The following is a 21,072-nucleotide window of genomic DNA, read 5'->3' as shown; positions in this document are numbered from 1 at the left end:
TTTCTTCAGTTGAATGAACTGCTAATAAGAAACAAATACCATCGTATTAAATAACAATACCATAGTATTGGAAAAAATTTTCAAAGTAAGAAATAAGAAAGGCTCCAATACAGAGTGGCACAAAACTGCTTCTGCACATCCGGAACACATAATGACACCCTTTAATGTAACCGGAGTGCTTTGGGGCGATCCACGCTGCACTATCAAAAGAACAGAACTGCTAGATTATATTGCAGGTACATATCTATTTCAGGACATCATGTAGTTTAAACGTTTTTTTTTACGGCAAATATTTATTTAAGCAGTGTCAGACAGAGTCAGGAAAAGACTTTAATCTCTCCAAAGCACCTCACAAATAAGGTACCTCCCAGCAGAGGATTTAACATCCGACGGTGATCTTGAAATGTATTGTTCAATGCAGCACTTTGATGTACTGTAACGACAGCGCATTAAAGAGACTAAACTTCTGGCAGAGGGTTGACTGACTGTTATTCACTGTTAAGCACAGCAAGTTCTGATCACACAAAAACACTCTCCAAGAAGTTGTCTCATAATTAATCTGAGAACTGCTTCACCCAATTATGGGGATTTGTTGTTGCTAAATTTCTCACAGCAAGGCTAAACTTCTGTCAGTATGTAGGATGAGGGTTGAGCCTGGGTAGGTCAGGATTCCATACAGGGGAAACTATTCCTGCCCTCAGGAAGAAACTTTAGAAGGTCTGACGGAAATCAGTAACTGCAAACAGAGAGGCCGGTGGTGAAGATTGTTCTGTAAACAATCACATTTTCCAAAGAGCACATACACAATACATCAAACTTGACACTCCTCATTAACCCAAGCTGGTCTGTTATGTTAAATGTGATAACTTTTTTCTTTCTTTCTTTCTAGATGTGTCTGTCTGTGAGTGATTCAATCCAAGAATGACTTTGTTTGGTGGTCTTCCTCTCAATATCCTTCTTCAGTTGCAAACCTGCTTCACCACCTTGCAGCTGTGGTCACAACATAGCCAACATGCCCAGACTAGTATGACATCTGCATTAGTGCTATTTGTTCTTATCATTTGCACTTTGACACCTCTCAGTGATGTCCACATTTTGACTCATCCTCTGATTAATTTAGTCACCTTCCCAAATCCCTTTGTATTCAGTAATGCAGCTATTTAAAATATGTTTCAGAAAAGGAAATTACTATATTTTGACATCTTATCATTATGTCGAAGTTCAGAGTTTAGCATTTCCATTTCTCAGGATTAGATGTTAGCACCAAATCTAGTGTTTGTTTATCTTGTTTTTCCTTTCCTTTCACTTTTATTACTTCTGTGAGAATCACTCAACACAAGGTCTCTTTTAAATACTTATCATTCTACAGCCAACAATCTATTAAGAGTTGATTACCATAGTTCTGTCAACACCTTGCACTTGCATCCAACAAGCTGCTAATCTTCAGTGACAATTATATAAAGCACAGACTGTACAGAGGTGGAATATGAGAACCCAGATTATAGGTTTTGTTTATAAAACTAGAGTAAGACTTTATACTGTACAAACATCAGCACAGATGATTAATGTTGACCGTGATTTTCCCAGATAGGATGTGTTAGTCCTAGCCTAATCCCTAATCCTATCAATTAAGTACTGCTAAAAAGGATAGGTTGATAAGTAAATTGGCAAAAATGCCTTCAACCCAGAGCCCAGCCTAACCCTTTTTCTTATACCTCAAATCTGACTGGTTTATTCAGACCATCTGTACTCTCCAAAATACAAGAAATGCCCAAAGAGGGCCATTTCTATTCTAAAGGACCCCTGTCATAGACAGTTTTCTTTGTCATACTCTTGCATACGGTATCAGAGGATTCAATCAACAACAGAGTATGACACAGCTTCTAAGTGGAGGTATAGTGAGGCTACTAAATGTTAGCATCCACCAATCAATATATATGTTATAATATACTGTAAATATATATACGCTCACCTAAAGGATTATTAGGAACACCATACTAATACTGTGTTTGACCCCCTTTCGCCTTCAGAACTGCCTTAATTCTACGTGGCATTGATTCAACAAGGTGCTGAAAGCATTCTTTAGAAATGTTGGCCCATATTGATAGGATAGCATCTTGCAGTTGATGGAGATTTGTGGGATGCACATACAGGGCACGAAGCTCCCGTTCCACCACATCCCAAAGATGCTGTATTGGGTTGAGATCTGGTGACTGTGGGGGCCATTTTAGTACAGTGAACTCATTGTCATGTTCAAGAAACCAATTTGAAATGATTCGAGCTTTGTGACATGGTGCATTATCCTGCTGGAAGTAGCCATCAGAGGATGAGTACATGGTGGCCATAAAGGGATGGACATGGTCAGAAACAATGCTCAGGTAGGCTGTGGCATTTAAACGATGCCCAATTGGCACTAAGGGGCCTAAAGTGTGCCAAGAAAACATCCCCCACACCATTACACCACCACCACCAGCCTGCACAGTGGTAACAAGGCATGATGGATCCATGTTCTCATTCTGTTTACGCCAAATTCTGACTCTACCATCTGAATGTCTCAACAGAAATCGAGACTCATCAGACCAGGCAACATTTTTCCAGTCTTCAACTGTCCAATTTTGGTGAGCTCTTGCAAATTGTAGCCTCTTTTTCCTATTTGTAGTGGAGATGAGTGGTACCCGGTGGGGTCTTCTGCTGTTGTAGCCCATCTGCCTCAAGGTTGTGCGTGTTTTGGCTTCCCAAATGCTTTGCTGCATACCTCGGTTGTAACGAGTGGTTATTTCAGGCAAAGTTGCTCTTCTATCAGCTTGAATCAGTCGGCCCATTCTCCTCTGACCTCTAGCATCAACAAGGCATTTTTGCCCACAGGACTGCCGCATACTGGATGTTTTTTCCTTTTCACACCATACTTTGTAAACCCTAGAAATGGTTGTGCGTGAAAATCCCAGTAACTGAGCAGATTGTGAAATACTCAGACCGGCCTGTCTGGCACTAACAACCATGCCACGCTCAAAATTGCTTAAATCACCTTTCTTTCCCATTCTGACATTCAGTTTGGAGTTCAGGAGATTGTCTTGACCAGGACCACACCCCTAAATGCATTGAAGCAACTGCCATGTGATTGGTTGATTAGATAATTGCATTAATGAGAAATTGAACAGGTGTTCCTAATAATCCTTTAGGCGAGTGTATATATACGTGCTGAGTGACTCCAGCCAGGTCTCCTTAGCAACCAATTGGTCCGGTTGCTAGGGTGGGTAGAGTTACATTGGGTTAACCTCCTTGTGGTCACTATAATGTGGTTCTTGCTCTCGGTGGGGCACATGGTGAGATGTACGTGAATGCAAATACAAAGAGGACTTGGCTCCATTAAATAGTCCTGTATGTTAGTAATTACCAAATGAAACTTTTTAAAGCCTATTTATTCACAGGATGAAGAGATTTGTGTATATATATTTTTTTTTTCTTACAAGATGAGGTTTATTGCTAAATTATCTGCAAATATTGGTAGAGATTTTTGCCATTGAATTATAGTTCCAAAAGCAACTATTGCAAAAGAGATATATCGATCTACCTCTATTATATACAGTATATTTGTGTACAATGTATGTGTGTGTGTGTATATATATATATATATATATATATATATATATATATATATATATATATATATATATATATATATATATACTGTAATGTACATTGTACATATAGTTTTCATCCCCTTGGTTTTTAAATGGTGATTCCTCGCTAATAGATGACTGTTTGTATCTATGTGGTAGTTGTACATGACTGTTCTTCAGAAAAATCCGTACAGCACGTTCTTTGGTTTTCCAGATCCTTCTGAGCATTTGGGAGTCTACAGTGTTTAGAGCCAACTTGTATTTGTAGCACTGTGTTTTACCAGCAGATGGCAGCACAGACTCATGGAAATCCAGCTTCTTAAATGTGAATCGCTTAACTCATAACTCAGCATGAATATTGTTTATGGCCATGTGTCAATAGATAGGCTAATAATAAAATGAAAAAGAAAATAGCGAAATTAATACATAAAAAAAAGAGCAAACAAGTCATCACCTGTAAATGTGCTAGTCAAGTAGGCTACTGCTCTAAAACAGGATGCCATGTCATCATGTTTAGTTTCAAACATATTTCCGCCTTAATTTGGGCAAGATGGTTCTACATCACAATAATACAATTTAAATTTAACTAACAAAACAAACTGAGCACTTGTATATATTCCATTTGAAAACAGACTAGAATAGTAGGGCTGGGAATCAATTCCAAGGCGTTGGGAATCGAGAATAGTCTCGAAAAGTCAGAATCGACCCCATAGCTGGAGTCGATTCCTTTCGGGGAAGCCGGTTGATATTTTTGGACTGTGTTTATTTCCTCGACCACTGAACTACTACACATTTCAGAAGCCTAACAGCACGATCATCAATCTGACTCTGAGTCAAATCTGCTCTGTTTGTTCATCTGTTTGAAGTCATCACACAAGCCCTTCAACACATCTGCTTTACAGACCAGGGCCTCGTTTCCCAAAAGCATCGTAAGCCAATATAGATTGTATATCCATCTTACGATTCATCTTAGATTTGCGACCCGTTTCCCAAAAGCATCTACACTTCATGCTAAAACTTTAATATCAGGATACCTATGTTTTATTTATTTTTATTTTAACAGGCAAGTCTAATAATAATAATAATAATGAAATGTATATAATAGATAGTCTAAATGGATGAACAGATTAATTAGTAAACATCCTTGTCTCCTCTTCCTCTCTTGACACCCAAAGGCTCTCTCGCCAGCACTACACGTGTAGCATTGCTGTCACCGTTTTAACTTGAGGGATTAAAGAGCAGACCTACACTTTATTGGTGAATGTCCATAAAGCGCAGCTTCTAAACATCTCATTGTGTTGTGCTGTGTGATAACACCATGAACCTCGTAATGTTCAATTAATGCTTGTTATTAGCAGGATCATACACAGGGCCTGGAAGCTTTTAAATCTAGAGAAATGTGTGAAAACTAAATATTACACATGCATACCTTATTATGAAAGCAGATTGTGTAAAAGAAAAAGAATGTTCTGCACAAAATTATTGTAAAACATTATATGAATTAAAATATAGTTAAATAGGTCGAATATTTCCGAAAATATAAAAAACAAATATTAGCACGGTAAATTATAAATTATTTTAAAGATACGCACAAATATAATGAAGTTGCAATGACGAGCAGCACTATTCATATTTCAGCACTTCACTTAAGGACAGCGACTCTTATGCCGAGTTTACACTACACGATTTTAAGCCCGATTTTCGCTCGCCGACCAAAGCCTGAAAACGTGGGCAAATCGGAGCTCGCTACCGTGAGCAATGATCGCAATGTATGAACTATCAAAGACGGGATTTGAGAGAAGCGCCGATTCGTCGCCGATGTCAGCGAGATATCTAGAATGTTAAAAATATGGACCCGTCTGTGATTCCAAATCGTGCAATATGAAATATGTTTTGACTGAATACAACAGCAGCGTTGACCTACAGCCAATGAGAGAGCAAGAAACGGGACACAGGAAGTTTCAGTGGGAGGAATCCTGATATACCTGCAACAAAACTTCATGCATGGCTGCGGTATCAAGAAAGTCTCATTTGACCGAAGAAATGGAGGAAAAATTTGTGGAACATTGGCAGGAGCACCAGTGCCTATTTGATGATTAATCTGATGTTTCACCACAACCGGGTGGAGAAAGAGAAGAGTTGAAGAGAAATTGCCAATACTCTTGGACAGTCAGGTAAGCAAATATGTATATTTTACAGTAGGAGGTAATTTTTCCTATTATAACCAATAAAATATATGATTAAAAACATAGACATCATATTCTGAAATGCATAACATATGATCATGCATTTGTTTTCGTATCTTGTATCACTTCTCATGTGTATTCTGTTGTGAAACGTAATTTGAAGTAATTTGAGCGGCACTGTAGGCAGCTCTGGAGGTGGGGTTCTGGAAGGCTCTGGAGGTGGAGCCGAAGGAGGCTTTAGGGGCGAAGGCCTGGAAGGCTCTGGAGGTGGAGCCGAAGGAGGCTTTAGGAGCGAAGGCCTGGAAGGTTCTGGAGGGGGAGCCGTAGGAGGCCCGAGAGGCGGAGCCGTAGGAGGCTCTAGTGGCAGAGTCCTGGAAGGCTCAAGAGGCTTGGGGGCGGAGCCCTGAGAGGCTTGAGAGGAGGAGGAGCCCTGAGAGACTCGAGAGACGAAGCCGTGAGAGGCTTGAGGGGTGGAGCCATGAAAGACTCGGGAGGGGCTGGAGCCCTGAGAGGCTCGAGGGGAGGAGGAGCCCTGAGAGGCTCGAGGGGAGGAGGAGCCCTGAAAGACTCGAGAGGGGAAGCCCTGAGAGGCTTGAGAGGGGGAGGAGCCCTGAGAGACTCGAGAGGCAAAGCCGTGAGAGGCTTGAGGGGTGGAGCCATGAAAGACTCGATAGGCGAAGCCGTGAGAGGCTTGAGGGGTGGAGCCCTGAAAGGCTCAAGGGGAGGAGGAGCCCTGAGAGGCTCGAGGGGAGGAGGAGCCCTGAAAGACTCGAGAGGGGAAGCCCTGAGAGGCTTGAGAGGGGGAGGAGCCCTGAGAGACTCAAGAGGCGAAGCCATGAGAGGCTTGAGGGGTGGAGCCCTGAAAGACTCGAGAGGAGAAGCCCTGAGAGGCTTGAGGGGTGGAGCCATGAGAGGCTCAAGGGACGGAGCCCTGAGAGGCTCGAGGGGAGGAGGAGCCCTGAAAGACTCGAGAGGGGAAGCCCTGGGAGGTTTGTGAGTGGGAGGATCCCTGAAAGACTCGAGAGAGAAGCCCTGAGAGGCTTGGAAGGAGGGGGATCCCTGAAAGACTCGAGAGGAGAAGCCCTGAGAGGCTTGAGAGGCGGAGCCCGGGGGGGCTCGAGGGGTAGAGCTCTGGGAGGCTTGGGGGGTAGAACTCTGGGAGGCTCGAGAGACTTGAAAGGCAGAACCCTGGGGGGCTTGGGAGGTAGAGCTCTGGGAGGCTCGAGAAACGGAGCCCTAGGAGGCTCGAGAGGAGGAGCCCTGGGAGGCTCGAGAGGAGGAGCCCTGGGAGGCTTGGGAGGAGGAGCCTTGGGAGGCTCGTGAGGCGGAGGAGCCCTGAGAGACTCGAGAGGCAAAGACGTGAGAGGCTTGAGGGGTGGAGCCCTGAAAGACTCGAGAGGAGAAGCCCTGAGAGGCTTGAGGGGTGGAGCCATGAGAGGCTCGAGGGACGGAGCCCTGAGAGGCTCGAGGGGAGGAGGAGCCCTGAAAGACTCGAGAGGGGAAGCCCTGGGAGGCTTGAGAGGGGGAGGAGCCCTGAAAGACTCGAGAGAGAACCCCTGAGAGGCTTGGAAGGAGGGGGAGCCCTGAAAGACTCGAGAGGAGAAGCCCTGAGAGGCTTGAGAGGCGGAGCCCGGGGGGGCTCGAGGGGTAGAGCTCTGGGAGGCTTGGGGGGTAGAACTCTGGGAGGCTCGAGAGACTTGAAAGGCAGAACCCTGGGGGGCTTGGGAGGTAGAGCTCTGGGAGGCTCGAGAAACGGAGCCCTAGGAGGCTCGAGAGGAGGAGCCCTGGGAGGCTCGAGAGGAGGAGCCCTGGGAGGCTTGGGAGGAGGAGCCTTGGGAGGCTCGTGAGGCGGAGGCCACGAGGGCTCTGAGTGGCGAGCAGAGGTTGGCAGAGCCGTGGAAGACTCTGAGAGCGGAGCAGAGGCTGGCAGAGTCGTGGAAGACTCTGAGGGCGGAGCAGAACCCGGCAGAGCCTTGGAAGACTCTGAGGGCGGAGCAGAACCCGGCAGAGCCGTGGAAGACTCTGGGGGCAGAGCAGAACCCGGCAGAGCCGTGGAAAACTCTGGGGGCAGAGCAGAACCCGGCAGAGCCGTGGAAGACTCTGGGGCCGGAGCAGAACCCGGCAGAGCCGTGGAAGACTCCGAGGGTGGAGCAGAACCCGGCAGAGCCGTGGAAGACTCCGAGGGCGGAGCAGAACCCGGCAGAGCCGTGGAAGACTCTGAGGGCGGAGCAGAACCTGCAGAGCTGTGGAAGACTCTGAGGGAACCTCTGCGGTCTTGAGCACAAGACGAGACTGGGGAGAAGGGGCCCTCTTCCTTCTCTTATGTCTTCGGCCAACAGGGGACGTGGCCATGGGGACGGTCGAGGCTACAGGCGCTGGCTCTGGGGCAGTCGAGGCTCTAGGCGCTGGCTCGCTGACCATGGCAGACATGGGCGCTGGCTCGCCGGCCGTGGCGGGCATGGGCGTTGGCCGTGGCGGGCATGGGCGCTGGCTCGATGGCCATGGCAGGCATGGGCACTGGCTCGTTGGCAGTGGCGGGCATGGGCGCTGGCTCTCTGGCCGTGGCAGGCATGGGCGTTGACTCGCTGGCCGTGCCAGGCTTCGGAACTGGGGCCGTGACAGGCTTCGGGACTGGGGCCTGTAAGGCTTCGGGGCTAGGGCCTTGTAAGGCTTCGGGACTAGGGCCGTGTAAGGCTTCGGGACTGGGGCCGTGACAGGCTTCGGGACTGGGGCCGTGACAGGCTTCAAGACGGGGGCCATGTCAGGCTTCAAGACGGGGGCCGTGTCAGGCTTCAAGACGGGGGCCGTGGTAGGCTTCAAGACGGGGGCCGTGGTAGGCTTCGAGACGGGGGCCGTGGTGTGGAGCGCTGGTTCATTGTCTGCCTCCCCCACAGTAAACGAGGAACCAGCATACAGTAGGGCGAGGTCAATAAACTGAGCCAGGTTGAGAGAGCAGCGACCACCAGGCATGAATGATGAGGCTGGCTCATTCAGTCCATATTGAAAAATGTCTTTTAGAGCCACCTCATCAAAATTCACCTGGTTAGCCAGGGCACAAAAGTCAATCACATAAGCCTCCAAGGGTTGACACCCCTGACGCAAAACCAAAAGTTGGGCCGCAGGGTCCATAATGTTAAGGGCATGGTTTAAAGTTCTACAACCGCTGCCCTGCATAAACAACCCTTGGCAAGCGCCCGAAAAGCCATCAAACCTCTCAGGGGGTTGAAGGCTTACAGCGCTCAGGGATGTGTTGGGAGCATAACCGGGCTCAGGGACAGACACAGGCGGAACAGGGTGAAACAAATCAAAAATCGCACGTACCTGCTGTCCCTGGGCCGTGAGCGCTCGGTCATGCCTCCAAACCGTAGCTCCTCGCGCTGAATGAGACATGTACCTCCGCTCTAGTGAGCTGCGCGAATCCTCAGCGCGGGGCATTGTGACTGTCTTCGGTAACGGTTGGTTATTTTGTAACCCGCACAAGAAGAGACAGTCACAATGTAAGTCTAAACTGCGTTTATTTGCAGGCAAACAAAAGTACAGCATGGAAAATCCAGAGGGAGAATGGTCAGGGTAGCGTAGGGTCAAAAGCCGGGGAAACAAAGTTGAGTAAAGGGGCAAATCCGGGAGAGAGTGGTCAACGAGAGTGGGGAGGTCGAAGCCGGGAAACAGGATCAGAGTAGACGGGACTAGTGGGAGCAAAAGACAGGGGAACAAGAGGAGCTGGCAAGTTAAGAGGAGGACAAGAGGAGTTCAAAACTAGACGAGACTAGCGGGGTGAAAAGACAAGGGAAACTAAATACAATAACCAACGGGAGTGAGACGAAAGGGAAGTGATATATATAGGGGAAAGTGCAGGTGTAAACAATGAAAGGTGATGAGACGAGTACAGGTGAAACTAATGTGGAGATTGAGACGAGTGCAGGTGTACATAATGTTCTGGCGATAGGAGAGCGGGCATGCGAGCCCGAGGAGGGAGACCTGCTAACGAGCATGAGAGCTCGTAGGAGCAAAACGAGCCTGCGAGCTCGAGGGAGCAAAACGAGCGTGCGAGCTCGAGGGAGCAAAACGAGCGTGCGAGCTCGAGGGGGGCGGAACGAGCGTGGAAGCTCAAGGGGGCGGAGCGAGGGAGCGGGGTTCATGACATCTGCAAAATACATTTATGAGGTGAATTAAGTTGTACATTTAAGAAAATATATTTTAAATAGTGATCTAAATTACAAATGTTTTTCAAGATATGCACACATATTATGAAGTTGCAATGACGAGCAGCACTATACATTCACATTTCAACACTTCAGCGACTCTCTTAAGCCCTTAAAGTGGGTCCTCGTGTTCATGTTAAGTGCAGTTTTGGGAAACACACTTTTAATCGCTAAAATAAATCATTATTGGGAAATGAGGCCCAGGATAGTCTACCGGTATTTACTTTGGATTAAACTAATAATCAAGTAACGCCAAATTAGTGACAGTAAATTGACACAATAACAAACAACTTCCCCGATGTTACAACACAAGTCTGCAATGAGGAGATGGCAGAGTTGAGTCAGCGTACAAGATCACATCAATAAATCTGTATGTTAAAGTTTAAATGATCAATGTGCTGCACTTATACAAGTGAAAATGTAAGGCTTCTCTACTAGTTCTGGACATTTTTGCAGTGTTTTAAAAGCTTTTACACAAATATTTTTAATTATCCTACATTTCACACAATTTTACATTAAAATGCAATGACAAACAGTGTGAGGCAGTGTTGTGGTTTACATCTTATCTCCACTCTAGAGTGCAGTGTGTTAAAGTTGATCAAAAGGTATCTGCACTTTCAAACATAAAAATGGGCATTCCACAGGGCTCTATACTTGGCCCTTTGCTGTTTAGTCTCTTTATAAATGACTTACCTCTGCACTGCTCAGGTGCCAGATGTCAGCTCTATGCGGATGATGCAGTTCTTTATGTACCCGCCAAGTCACCTGAGCAGGCTGCAGCCGTACTGTCTACTAGTATGTCTGACATTCAACAGTGGCTCATTCAAAATCAGTTAGTTTTAAATTTCTCAAAAACAGTTTCCATGTGTTTTTCCATTAAAAAAATAGATATAAAAGGAAGATTTAATATTAAATTACAAAATAAAGAAATTCATCCAGTTGCAGAATTTAAATATTTAGGTTTAGTTTTAGATCCTCAACTTAAATTTGAAAAACATATAAAGAAAATCTTAAAAACATTACAAAGTAATCTCAATTGTTTTAAACTAATTAGAAGCTACATACCAAGTCAGGCAGCCCTGCTGTACATGCATGCTATGATATTTTCTCATATATCATATTGCATGACAACATGGGCACAAGCCGCTCCCACTGCAATAAAACGCATAGGTTCTTTATATAATCAAGCAATAAAACGTATGGATAAAAAACCATTACGATATCATCATTGCAGCATCTTTAAAAAATATAATTTAATGAATTTTGATAGCTTTAGCAATTTTTCCTTTCTTAAACTAATTTCTAAGTGCATTAATCATTTAGCACCTGAGCCACTACATTTATTGAGAGGCAGGACAACATCCGAGTCACTAGGAGCTCCACAAATCATGACTGTAAAATAGCATACTGCAGGACCAGCTTTGGACAGACGACCTTCTCTGTGAATAGTTCTAAACTCTGGAACTCATTACCTTTTGAAATCAAGACTGTGCCTGACTTTAAGATGTTCACTTCCAGGCTTAAAAACTGGTTAAAAATAAACCAAAAGTGTACTCATTTTTAATTATTATAAAAGTTGTACATGATATGTATGTATGTTTATATTATTATTATTATTTTTATTTATTTATTTATTTATTTATTTATTTATTTTATTTAAGTAGTTAATCATGTACATTTTATTGTGTATAAAAGCCCTTCCAGGGACAGGAGTTGAAAATTAGCTATAGCTATAAACTTTATGTGCAACACATTAGTGACATGCTTGGTTTTGACACTATGTTTATTTGCATTGTCCCTGTCAAATAAAATTTAAATAAATAAATAAATATATAACTATATATGTGTGTGTGTGTGTGTGTGTGTGTGTGTGTGTGTGTGTGTGTGTGTGTGTGTGTGTGTGTGTGAGTGTATTTATCACTTTGTGGGGACCCCATAAGGATAGTAAAACCCGAAATTTTTGACCTTGTGTGGACATTTTGTCGGTCCCCATGAGGAAAACAGCTTATAAATCATACTAAATTATGTTTTTTGAAAATGTAAAAATGCAGAAAGTTTTCTGTGAGGGTTAGGTTTAGGGGTAGGGTTAGGTTTAGGGGATAGAATATAAAGTTTGTACAGTATAAAAACCATTATGTCTATGGAAAGTCCCCATAAAACATGGAAACACAACATGTGTGTGTGTGTGTGTGTGTGTGTGTGTGTGTGTGTGTGTGTGTGTGTGTGTGTGTGTGTGTGTGTGTGTGTGTGTGTGTGTATTTATCACTTTGTGGGGACCAAATGTCCCCATAAGGATAGTAAAACCCGAAATTTTTGACCTTGTGGGGACATTTTGTTGGTCCCCATGAGGAAAACAGCTTATAAATCATACAAAATTGTGTTTTTTGAAAATGTAAAAATGCAGAAAGTTTTCTGTGAGGGTTAGGTTTAGGGGTAGGGTTAGGTTTAGGGGATAGAATATAAAGTTTGTACAGTATAAAAACCATTATGTCTATGGAAAGTCCCCATAAAACATGGAAACACAACATGTGTGTGTGTGTGTGTGTGTGTGTTTTATTTCATAAAACAATTTTAAGGTAAAACTGTGTGAAATGTAGGCTAATTAAAAATATTTGAGTGTGTGTGTATATATATATATATATTATAACGTGTATTTAAAACGTTTGTTTTTGACTTTGCCTCACGTTTTTACCTCCCGGAATTGGCGTCTATTCCCAATTTCTGGAATCGGATAGTCCTATAGAATAGTGAACAAATAATGCTGTTAATTTAACATATATTATGGTAATTATGTTGTTGGTAGTGGTTATACTGTACAATCAATTCAATATTTTAACGTCATGTTCAATAATGATGTTTCATTGAACAGACAATAAAGGCACAATTCTGAGACACAACTGAGAACACAAATCTGTTCTTTTTCGTTCAATTAAAAATTATCCATTTAAAAAGTGTTACTGTCTATTTGTTTGTTTTATTGCTTATTTGCTTTTTCCTCCCCCTCAACCTCCTCATCACACACACACACTTAAACAACTCTCCCCTTTGGATAGTGTTGCATCGCCTGCGCTATCGCACTCCGTTTGCAATCTGTTTGTGTTAGTACAGTACAGTACAGTAAACGCTGATTAACACGTTAGTAAGCATGCGTATTTACGTCTTCTTTTAGTAGTCGATTCTGCCTGACATGTGACTGCATAACCCGCTCACATGGGCGACGAGTTGCATGATCCGATTTAAGTTTTTAAAGTCCACTGATCCAGCTTGCGGCTGACACAGGAGTTGCTATGGCGAGCGACGGCGGGCAGAAGGTGGTGCTGATCACCGGTTGTTCCTCTGGAATCGGACTGCGGATCGCCGTGCTTCTGGCCAGAGACGAACAGAAGCGTTACCATGGTAAACACGCTCATTTGCGTACTAATTCCTTAGCGCTAAAACGGCCGAGACGTTCTGTCGAATTTAAATATTTGTACATTTTTAAATAGAACATTCTAAAGCACATTAAGTGTGTTTGACTCTAGAACTTAAAATATATTTGTTTGTGTTCGTTTTTGTGTAAGGGTGCGTTCACGCCGAAAATGTCTTTGAGGCCGTCCGCGCTGTTTGTCAATGATTTTCCAGAGTCTTGAGCAAGAGTTCCGCGTTTGTAAGACCCCGTGTCGAGTTAAAAATAGCTTAGAACGTGACGCGTCTCGAAACACCTGCGTTCTGTGCTATTAGTGGGGCTGCGTAGCTTATTTTGTCTCAAAGCCGTGTTCGTCGTGAACAGCCCCTAATTCATTAAACGCTCATATATATGGAACGTTCTGTCGATTTAAAATATTTAAAAATATTTTAGAACATTCTAAACCACATTACATATCTAGACCATTCAGGTTTACACATTCATAGGCTCAGTATTACAGTGATTTTTTCTTTCCATTACATAACATGCTATCCGTTTCTCTTGATATCAAAAGTGGGAATGTACATTTAATTTTCTCTAGTTGAATCTAAATGCTCTTTAGCCCTCATCGGACAATTATCACGTGAAAGTGCAGGGTCCGGCTCCGCGAGGATACCGATCATAAAGAGACTGCCCGTTCTCTTTCAAGTGACTTCTCCAGTACAAATCTCCCTTTATGGATGTGAATTGTAGACCACTGCCCCGGTTTAGTGCCGTGTCTAATGCGTCCATAGTTCACACACTGGAATGAGTGTTGGGAGATGGACAAAGTTTGAGACCTGTACAAGTAAGGGCTCTAAAGTGAGGGTCGCCTGAGGACTTTATCTGGACTCTGGACAAAACATTTGTGCATTTATCTCATACTCAACTACATCTGGAGACACATTAATGTCAATCAAATGCATCTGTTTGGTCTTTTCTGCTAGAGAGGGATGCTGCAAGGAATCATTAAAGATGAGATTAAAGTTTATTTAAACGAAACAAATAATATATATATTTTTTTTCATCTGTTAAATTAATTAAATTTTTTAATTTGTTCTTTTTCTAAGAGCATTGCAACACACACAAAGATTTTTAAGAGAACAAAATCCTCAGAGATTAAATTTTTCATTGGTTCTGGTTATAATGAGTAGCGGTGATATATGCCAACTTCAAAGAAGCCAAAAAAAATCCCATTATAAGAAATAGTGGCCCATTCAAGAATGTTTAATCAGCCCCAAGACTTACTCTAAATCAACAGCTTTTACAATGAGATGGTAATTAATTGTTTTGAGTAGGGAAAAATTAAATCAAACAAATTAGTTTAAATAAATTAACCTTTGGTCAGTTTTTAGAACTTTCTCTTTCTTTTGAGTTCTTGAAACTGAGCTTGAGCTTAGGTTTTGGACTGGTACAATTTAAGATTATTCTACAGTATATTTTGCAATGCGTTGAGCAATATGCTAATCAAAGAATAGTGTTTCCAATTAGTATGCATAAACTGTATTAGCTAGTTCTTGCTAGTACAACAGTAGCAAATGATGTTCCCTCTACTTGAAGTATATAAACTGAGCTTACATGGTCATTTTAAAATCAGCCAAAGAGTTAACGTTAACTGCCATTAAAATGTACGAGTGAACTTAATATTTTAAGTTAAGCGCAATTGACATGCATGTGTAGTACAAAATCTAAATCTGAAAATTCTATTAACTTACAAACTTGGGAGTTTTAAACTTAATATGTTAAAATTGATGTAAATGATTGTCTTATTAAGGTTTACAGTGTGTGTGTGTGTGTGTGTGGGCATGTTTATGTGGTTTACAAGGACAATTTTTTAGGTAACAAACTGGTAATTACAAGGGTATTATGCTATAAATGTGGTTTATGAGGACATTTCTAGTGTCCCCATAATTTAAATAGCTTAAAAAACATATTAAACTATGTTTTATTGAAAATGTACAAAGTTTTGTGTTAGTTTTAGTGTATAGAATCTATAGTTTGTACAGTATAAAAATCATTATGTCTATGGAAAGTCCTCATAATGATAGGTAGACCAACGTGTGTGTGTGTGTGTGTGTGTGTGTGTGTGTGTGTGTGTGTGTGTGTGTGTGTGTGTGTGTGTGTGTGTGTGTGTGTGTGTGTGTGTGTGTGTGTGTGCGCATAATGTAGTTTGAGAAGACAGGAACACATATTTCCTAGCAGCTGCGCCTCCATCATCACCATATACAGTAGATGCATTCACTTTTCAACAACAGCTGGGATCTGGCAGATCAGGATTCTGTCTGTTGACAGACTGCAGTAATCTGCTAAAGGAAACACACTGATCTATTGCTGAGGTTCCTCAGCCTCATCTTTAGAATCAGAGAGGATTAGAGAAACAAATCAAGTCTCAGTAGAGGTGCCACAGAGAAATTGATGTTTCACACAGGAGAAATAACAAAATAGCACCAAGATAAATACTGAACCTCCATTATGAGATGTAGAGTAACACGCAAAACAAATTTCAATATGGACCTTCAAAGTTGTAAAACAAATCGGCTTGATAGACTTGATTTATTTAGGACTTGCCAGAACAGTTGACCACTGACATCATCATTGTGCAGATTGATATCTAATGACAACCCAAGGTTTGTTTTCCATGGGGATAAGCTTGATTAATTCAAATTCAACTACAACAATTACAGAGATATAATGATTTGTAATTCTGGAACTGGCGTTAGAAATTTGATTTAGGCCAGAGTGTCCCTCAAAGTTCAAAGTGCAAAGATACCATATCTCTTTAGCTTATCTTTCAGCCACAGTTTAATTAGGCAGCACTTAAAAGTGATTACTTTGAATGCTTTGTTTCAGTGTAATTATGTTATTGCTAAGACAGATAAAAGGGACCAAGTTCAATCAAACTGCAATCTCTTGCACTGTTTTTCAGAAAACCACTCCATGAATGTTAGCCTTGCATTGTTGTGTAATTACTGTTGTATTGTTTATGACAACATATTTCTCTGTCTTTAAGTCATTGCCACTATGAGAGACCTGAGAAAGAAGGACCGGCTGGTGGAAGCAGCGGGTGACATGTATGGAAATACCTTGACACTGCTGCCTTTGGATGTGTGTAGTGATGACTCAGTCAAGCAGTGTATTGACAGTGTCAAGGACCGCCACATTGATGTTCTCAGTGAGTGTGGAATGCCTTTGACCTCTTGGTCAGTATCAGTGTTGGGGAAGCTACTACGAAACTGTAGCTTGCCACGCACCAAGCTACCATACTACCATGGTAATGAGGTTCACCCGAGAACTTGCATTGTTTAGTGCTTAAAACAATGCAATGAACAGCTGTGGATGAGCTTCTTTCATAGTGTTGATGAATGCACAACAGACGTCAAGATTTTTGCTTAAAAAAGACTTAAATTACGGTTTGTTTCTCACCAAAAACTACTGAATGCCTTTAGAAAACTTGGACTATGATGCAGTCAGATGGACTACTTCTATGATACTTTTGGTTCTTTTTTTTAAGCTTTAAGGCACAGTCTACTGCCATTGTATTTGAAAGACAAAGGGCTATCCTCAATAAAACATCTCCTTTCGATTTCCACATTAGATTGGAAGTCATATGGGATAGGAACGACATGAGGGTGAGTAAATTATAACAGAATTTTCAAGTTAAGTAAAGTTAAGTTAGAAGCCCTACCACTTTTAGTTAGTTACTCACCAAAACTGGTCAGTTCAGTGTGCGTAGTCTAATTCAAGAGAAGATACTTCTGACAACCAGAGACATGAGAACACTTGCCTATTCATATTGATTGAATGTTATTTGCTCACCCTTTCACTTTATTGAATACAACAGGAGCTTTGTAACCACCCATGACATTCTCACAGATCATGATCTCTGTGTTTGTTTGTTTTTTTCAGTTAATAATGCAGGCGTGGGTTTGCTGGGCCCCTTGGAGAGCATCAGTCTCGATGAGATGAAGAAAGTGTTTGAGACCAACTTCTTCGGAACTGTGCGCATGATAAAAGAGGTCATGCCAGACATGAAGAAGAGGCGAGCCGGCCACATTATCGTCATGAGCAGCGTAATGGGACTTCAGGGTATAATGGGGATCACTGACATTTTCTGTCACATAGATGAATGCTTGATAGACAGTATGAGCAACCTCAATGGAAAATAGAGCCATTTAGAGTTATGCACTTAGCTGTAGGCAATTTTGATGGCCAGATATGCCACACATGGTTTGGGCCACAGCAGAGCAATTACGTTATCACTGAGTGTGTCTCTTCAACTCATTTGCAGGTGTGGTATTCAACGATGTCTACACGGCCTCTAAGTTTGCCATAGAGGGCTTTTGTGAGAGTATGGCTGTACAGCTCCTGAAGTTTAATGTGAAGTAAGTGATCCATTGTCTTACAATTAAAGCCTATGCACACCTAAATCTGGGGATTGCTTAATTCCATCGACTACAAAAAACATATATGTTAAAAAGTTTGATGCAAAATAATGTCTTCTCAAAAATTACATCCTGTTACATCAAATAGTCACATATATGCATGCCGATCTAAATTAGTGAAAAATCTGAGATTATTAAGGATGTTTGTGTAGTGTGGAATATTTGACAACTGCTAATAGTAATCATTCATACTTTACCGTACTATGGGGACCAACCAGCAAACCCCAAAACGCAATCTATTCTGGAAATAAGCCCAAAAAACTGCTTATATTTTTGGAAAAACAAGCCCAAAGTTGCTTATAATGAGCAGACATGGCAACACTGGTGTAAACTATACATAGTATAAAATGTCTTACTACAATGATCCGTCTTGGTTTATTTGTAAACAACTTCACTTCTTAATTGAAAAATGAATGTGATTTCGTGCAAGATAAATATAAATGGGGAAACTTGTTAGTGTTTAATATTTTGTTATGTTGAAAATTAGAAAGGTTTCTGTTATGTTGGGGTTTTGGGGGTTGCCATTATGGAGAAGAGTGGCGCTTGAGCTAATGATGAGGACAGGTTGATGTAACACAAAAAAATCAATTGCTTGTTTCATTGAGCAAATGCTGTGCAAACCATAGCATCGTTCAAACCTACACTGTGTAGTGCTTCCAACCAGCATGTATTTAGCATGCTAACATTCACTTTCACTATCTAGTACATAAAGACATAAAAGGGATTTATGTGAGTTACACTGACACAACTAATTTTGTTGGGTTTACTCAATTCAACTATGCTCCTTCTACACATAGTGTTTGTGTTGAGATTACATAGTCATTTTAAGTTAAGAAAACTCATTTCAAACACGTGGATCCACTGTCCATGATTAAACAAATTATTCAAGCTAATCAAGCAATTTTTTGAGTGCATCCTAACTTTTTGCCGAGATTGGCATGAGACCAAATCCATAGTTTTAGTTAGAATTTTTTTTTAATGTTCACAATATTTTATAATATAATTATAAAATGGCAAATATAAAAAGGTTTGCTAGATTTACACTGCTGAATATGGTGGAAACGCCTCGTTTCAGAAAATGGCTCATTTAAAATTTTATACTTTTGTGTCATTTAGTCATATTAGACTTGGGGTGCATAGGGCTTTTAATGGTCCTTCTTTATCATTCTACTTATTGATTTTAGGGCTAATTTAACATTCCCTCTATGCTCTCCTCCCAGACTGTCTCTAATCGAGCCCGGCCCAGTGCATACAGAGTTTGAAACCAAGATGATGGAAGAAGTGGCTAAGAAGGAATATCCTGGAGCAGATGCGGACACAGTCAGATACTTCAAGGATGTGTACATTCCATCCTCTATCGATATCTTTGAGGCAATGGGGCAAAACCCTGATGACATTGCTAAAGTATGTGTCAGCTTTTGCCACTTTGACTGCAACCATATGAACCATGTAAAATCACTCTGTGCAAACTTGAATTTGCCTACCAAAAAATAAGGAGAAAAAGCTGCCCTTTAAACCCATCTAAATCTCCATGCATTTGATTTAATACCCTAAATCTGTTGCTATAACTAACTTCTTAAATTTCCCACATTCCAGTGTACCAAGAAAGTAATTGAATCCAGTCAACCCCGATTCCGGAATCTGACCAACAGTCTTTACACTCCCATTGTGGCCATAAAATATGCTGACGAGACCGGTGGACTTTCAGTGCACACCTTCTACAATCTACTCTTTAACTTCGGCTCACTTATGCACGTTACCATGAGCATCCTCAAGTGCCTGACATGCAGCTGCCTGCGCAGGCGCACCATTTCTCCTGACTGAAGAGAGCAGCAGAGAGACATACACTTACACTATCCTTGGATCACAGTACAGGTCACAACTTTACCCAACAAACATGATAATACCTCAGAGGAGTATTTGACATTACAACAGACATGTATTATTATATAAAGAGAAATATTTTTCTTTTCAATCAAACCACTTGTTGTCTACAGATTGTATTAATTATAATATGTGTATTAATCTAAACAATTGAGTTACTGTCAAAGCAGAAGTTAAGCTGATTCTAAGTTATTACTTACATTGTTAATTATAAAGCATTATTGCATGTACAAAACATTTGCCACATGCAATCAAACAGTAAACCATAACAGACCTGTTTTAAAGCTATTTACTGACAATAATTAACTAATTGCTCTTGTGATGTTGATTGTGCATAATTCAATCATCACAAATAATCACATAGCTGCCTGTTTTTGTGCTAATGATTTTCATGCACATCTTTTCTCCTTTTATAAGCTAAGTGTAAGTCTGTGTTTTTTAAATTAACATGAACATTTAGGTAGCCAGACACATATTTAAAGTTACATTGATTTTGAATCTAAATAATGTCATTTGGTCCAATTTGTTGAGTGTGTAAATGGATAAAAATGTATATGAAGTAGTTTGAAGTTGTTAAATTGTTTCATGTCTTTCTTATTCTAAGGAAAGCATCACTTACTATTACTAATGCTCATTTAAAGAAGAAAAGCTTTGTGCCTAGGACAAACAAATGATAAAATAATATACCCCAAATTGTATGACCTTTTGAGGAGATGTTACTTTACTAAGCAATCAGACTTGCAATTTCCACCTGATGGACCAAATTGAGTTAAAGGATCCATTAGACTTATATTGAAGGAGGGGCCAAGCCATATCATATAAGGACCAGAATATAGTAGGGACTTGGGTGACTTGGGCCAGTATGCAACAACCTACCCTCAGTCTATTTGATGTGTTTTTACATCTGGAAGATGTATTTTTTAGGTTCTTTGCTCATCTGCAATACGTCTATAAGACATATGTCAATAAATATGTCTCGGATCTTTTTAAACACATCAGCAGATGTTAATTAGATTGTGATGCTTTGCAGATTAAATTATATAAAACAGACATCACAGAGATGTGTAATCTGGGTAGTAATGCCATAGAGACCACACAAAGCACCCAAGCGGGGTCATAAAAGCAAAACAAACACTTATTTGCATTGCATCCCATCCACAACCAGCATCTTAGTGGCAAGTTTTGCATGGGTAAACATTGTGTACCCTGTATTTCTTGTGGCTCATTCATTAATAAACAGTATTTGTTGTCTTCATTTTAATGTTAAATAAACTTTAAATAGATAGTATGAATTTAAAGAAACCCAAACACTGT

The 21,072-nt window shown here is 41.4% G+C and overlaps 1 protein-coding gene across 2 annotated transcripts; it reads left to right on the top strand.

The window, feature by feature from the left end:
* The first annotated feature begins 892 nt into the window (after positions 1-892).
* Positions 893-20,322, top strand: rdh8a (retinol dehydrogenase 8a). 2 transcript variants are annotated; one of them, XM_052138638.1, is made up of 6 exons: positions 893-1,024; positions 16,443-16,604; positions 17,339-17,518; positions 17,721-17,814; positions 19,095-19,278; positions 19,471-20,322. In XM_052138638.1, the coding sequence occupies exons 1-6, from the start codon at positions 922-924 to the stop codon at positions 19,696-19,698; spliced, it is 951 nt and encodes a 316-aa protein (XP_051994598.1). In that variant the 5' UTR covers positions 893-921; the 3' UTR covers positions 19,699-20,322. The 2 variants fall into 2 exon arrangements, with proteins under 2 accessions (XP_051994598.1, XP_051994597.1); XM_052138637.1 differs by lacking the exon at positions 893-1,024 and adding an exon at positions 13,103-13,404.
* The last annotated feature ends 750 nt before the right edge of the window (positions 20,323-21,072 follow it).

The sequence above is a fragment of the Xyrauchen texanus genome, chromosome 12, assembly GCF_025860055.1.
Source record: "Xyrauchen texanus isolate HMW12.3.18 chromosome 12, RBS_HiC_50CHRs, whole genome shotgun sequence".
Taxonomy (NCBI): domain Eukaryota; kingdom Metazoa; phylum Chordata; class Actinopteri; order Cypriniformes; family Catostomidae; genus Xyrauchen; species Xyrauchen texanus.
The sequence above is the reverse complement of the archived record's forward strand: the minus strand, read 5'-3'. Positions and strand labels throughout refer to the sequence as shown.

What these genes read in the sequence shown, in the direction of transcription:
- rdh8a (XM_052138637.1), top strand. Translation starts at nt 13,296, where the DNA reads ATGGCGAGCGACGGCGGGCAGAAGGTGGTGCTGATCACCGGTTGTTCC. An exon ending in CGAACAGAAGCGTTACCATG is followed by an intron (nt 13,405 to 16,442) that starts GTAAACACGCTC and finishes TCTGTCTTTAAG; the next exon opens with TCATTGCCACTATGAGAGAC. An exon ending in CAGCGTAATGGGACTTCAGG is followed by an intron (nt 17,519 to 17,720) that starts GTATAATGGGGA and finishes ACTCATTTGCAG; the next exon opens with GTGTGGTATTCAACGATGTC.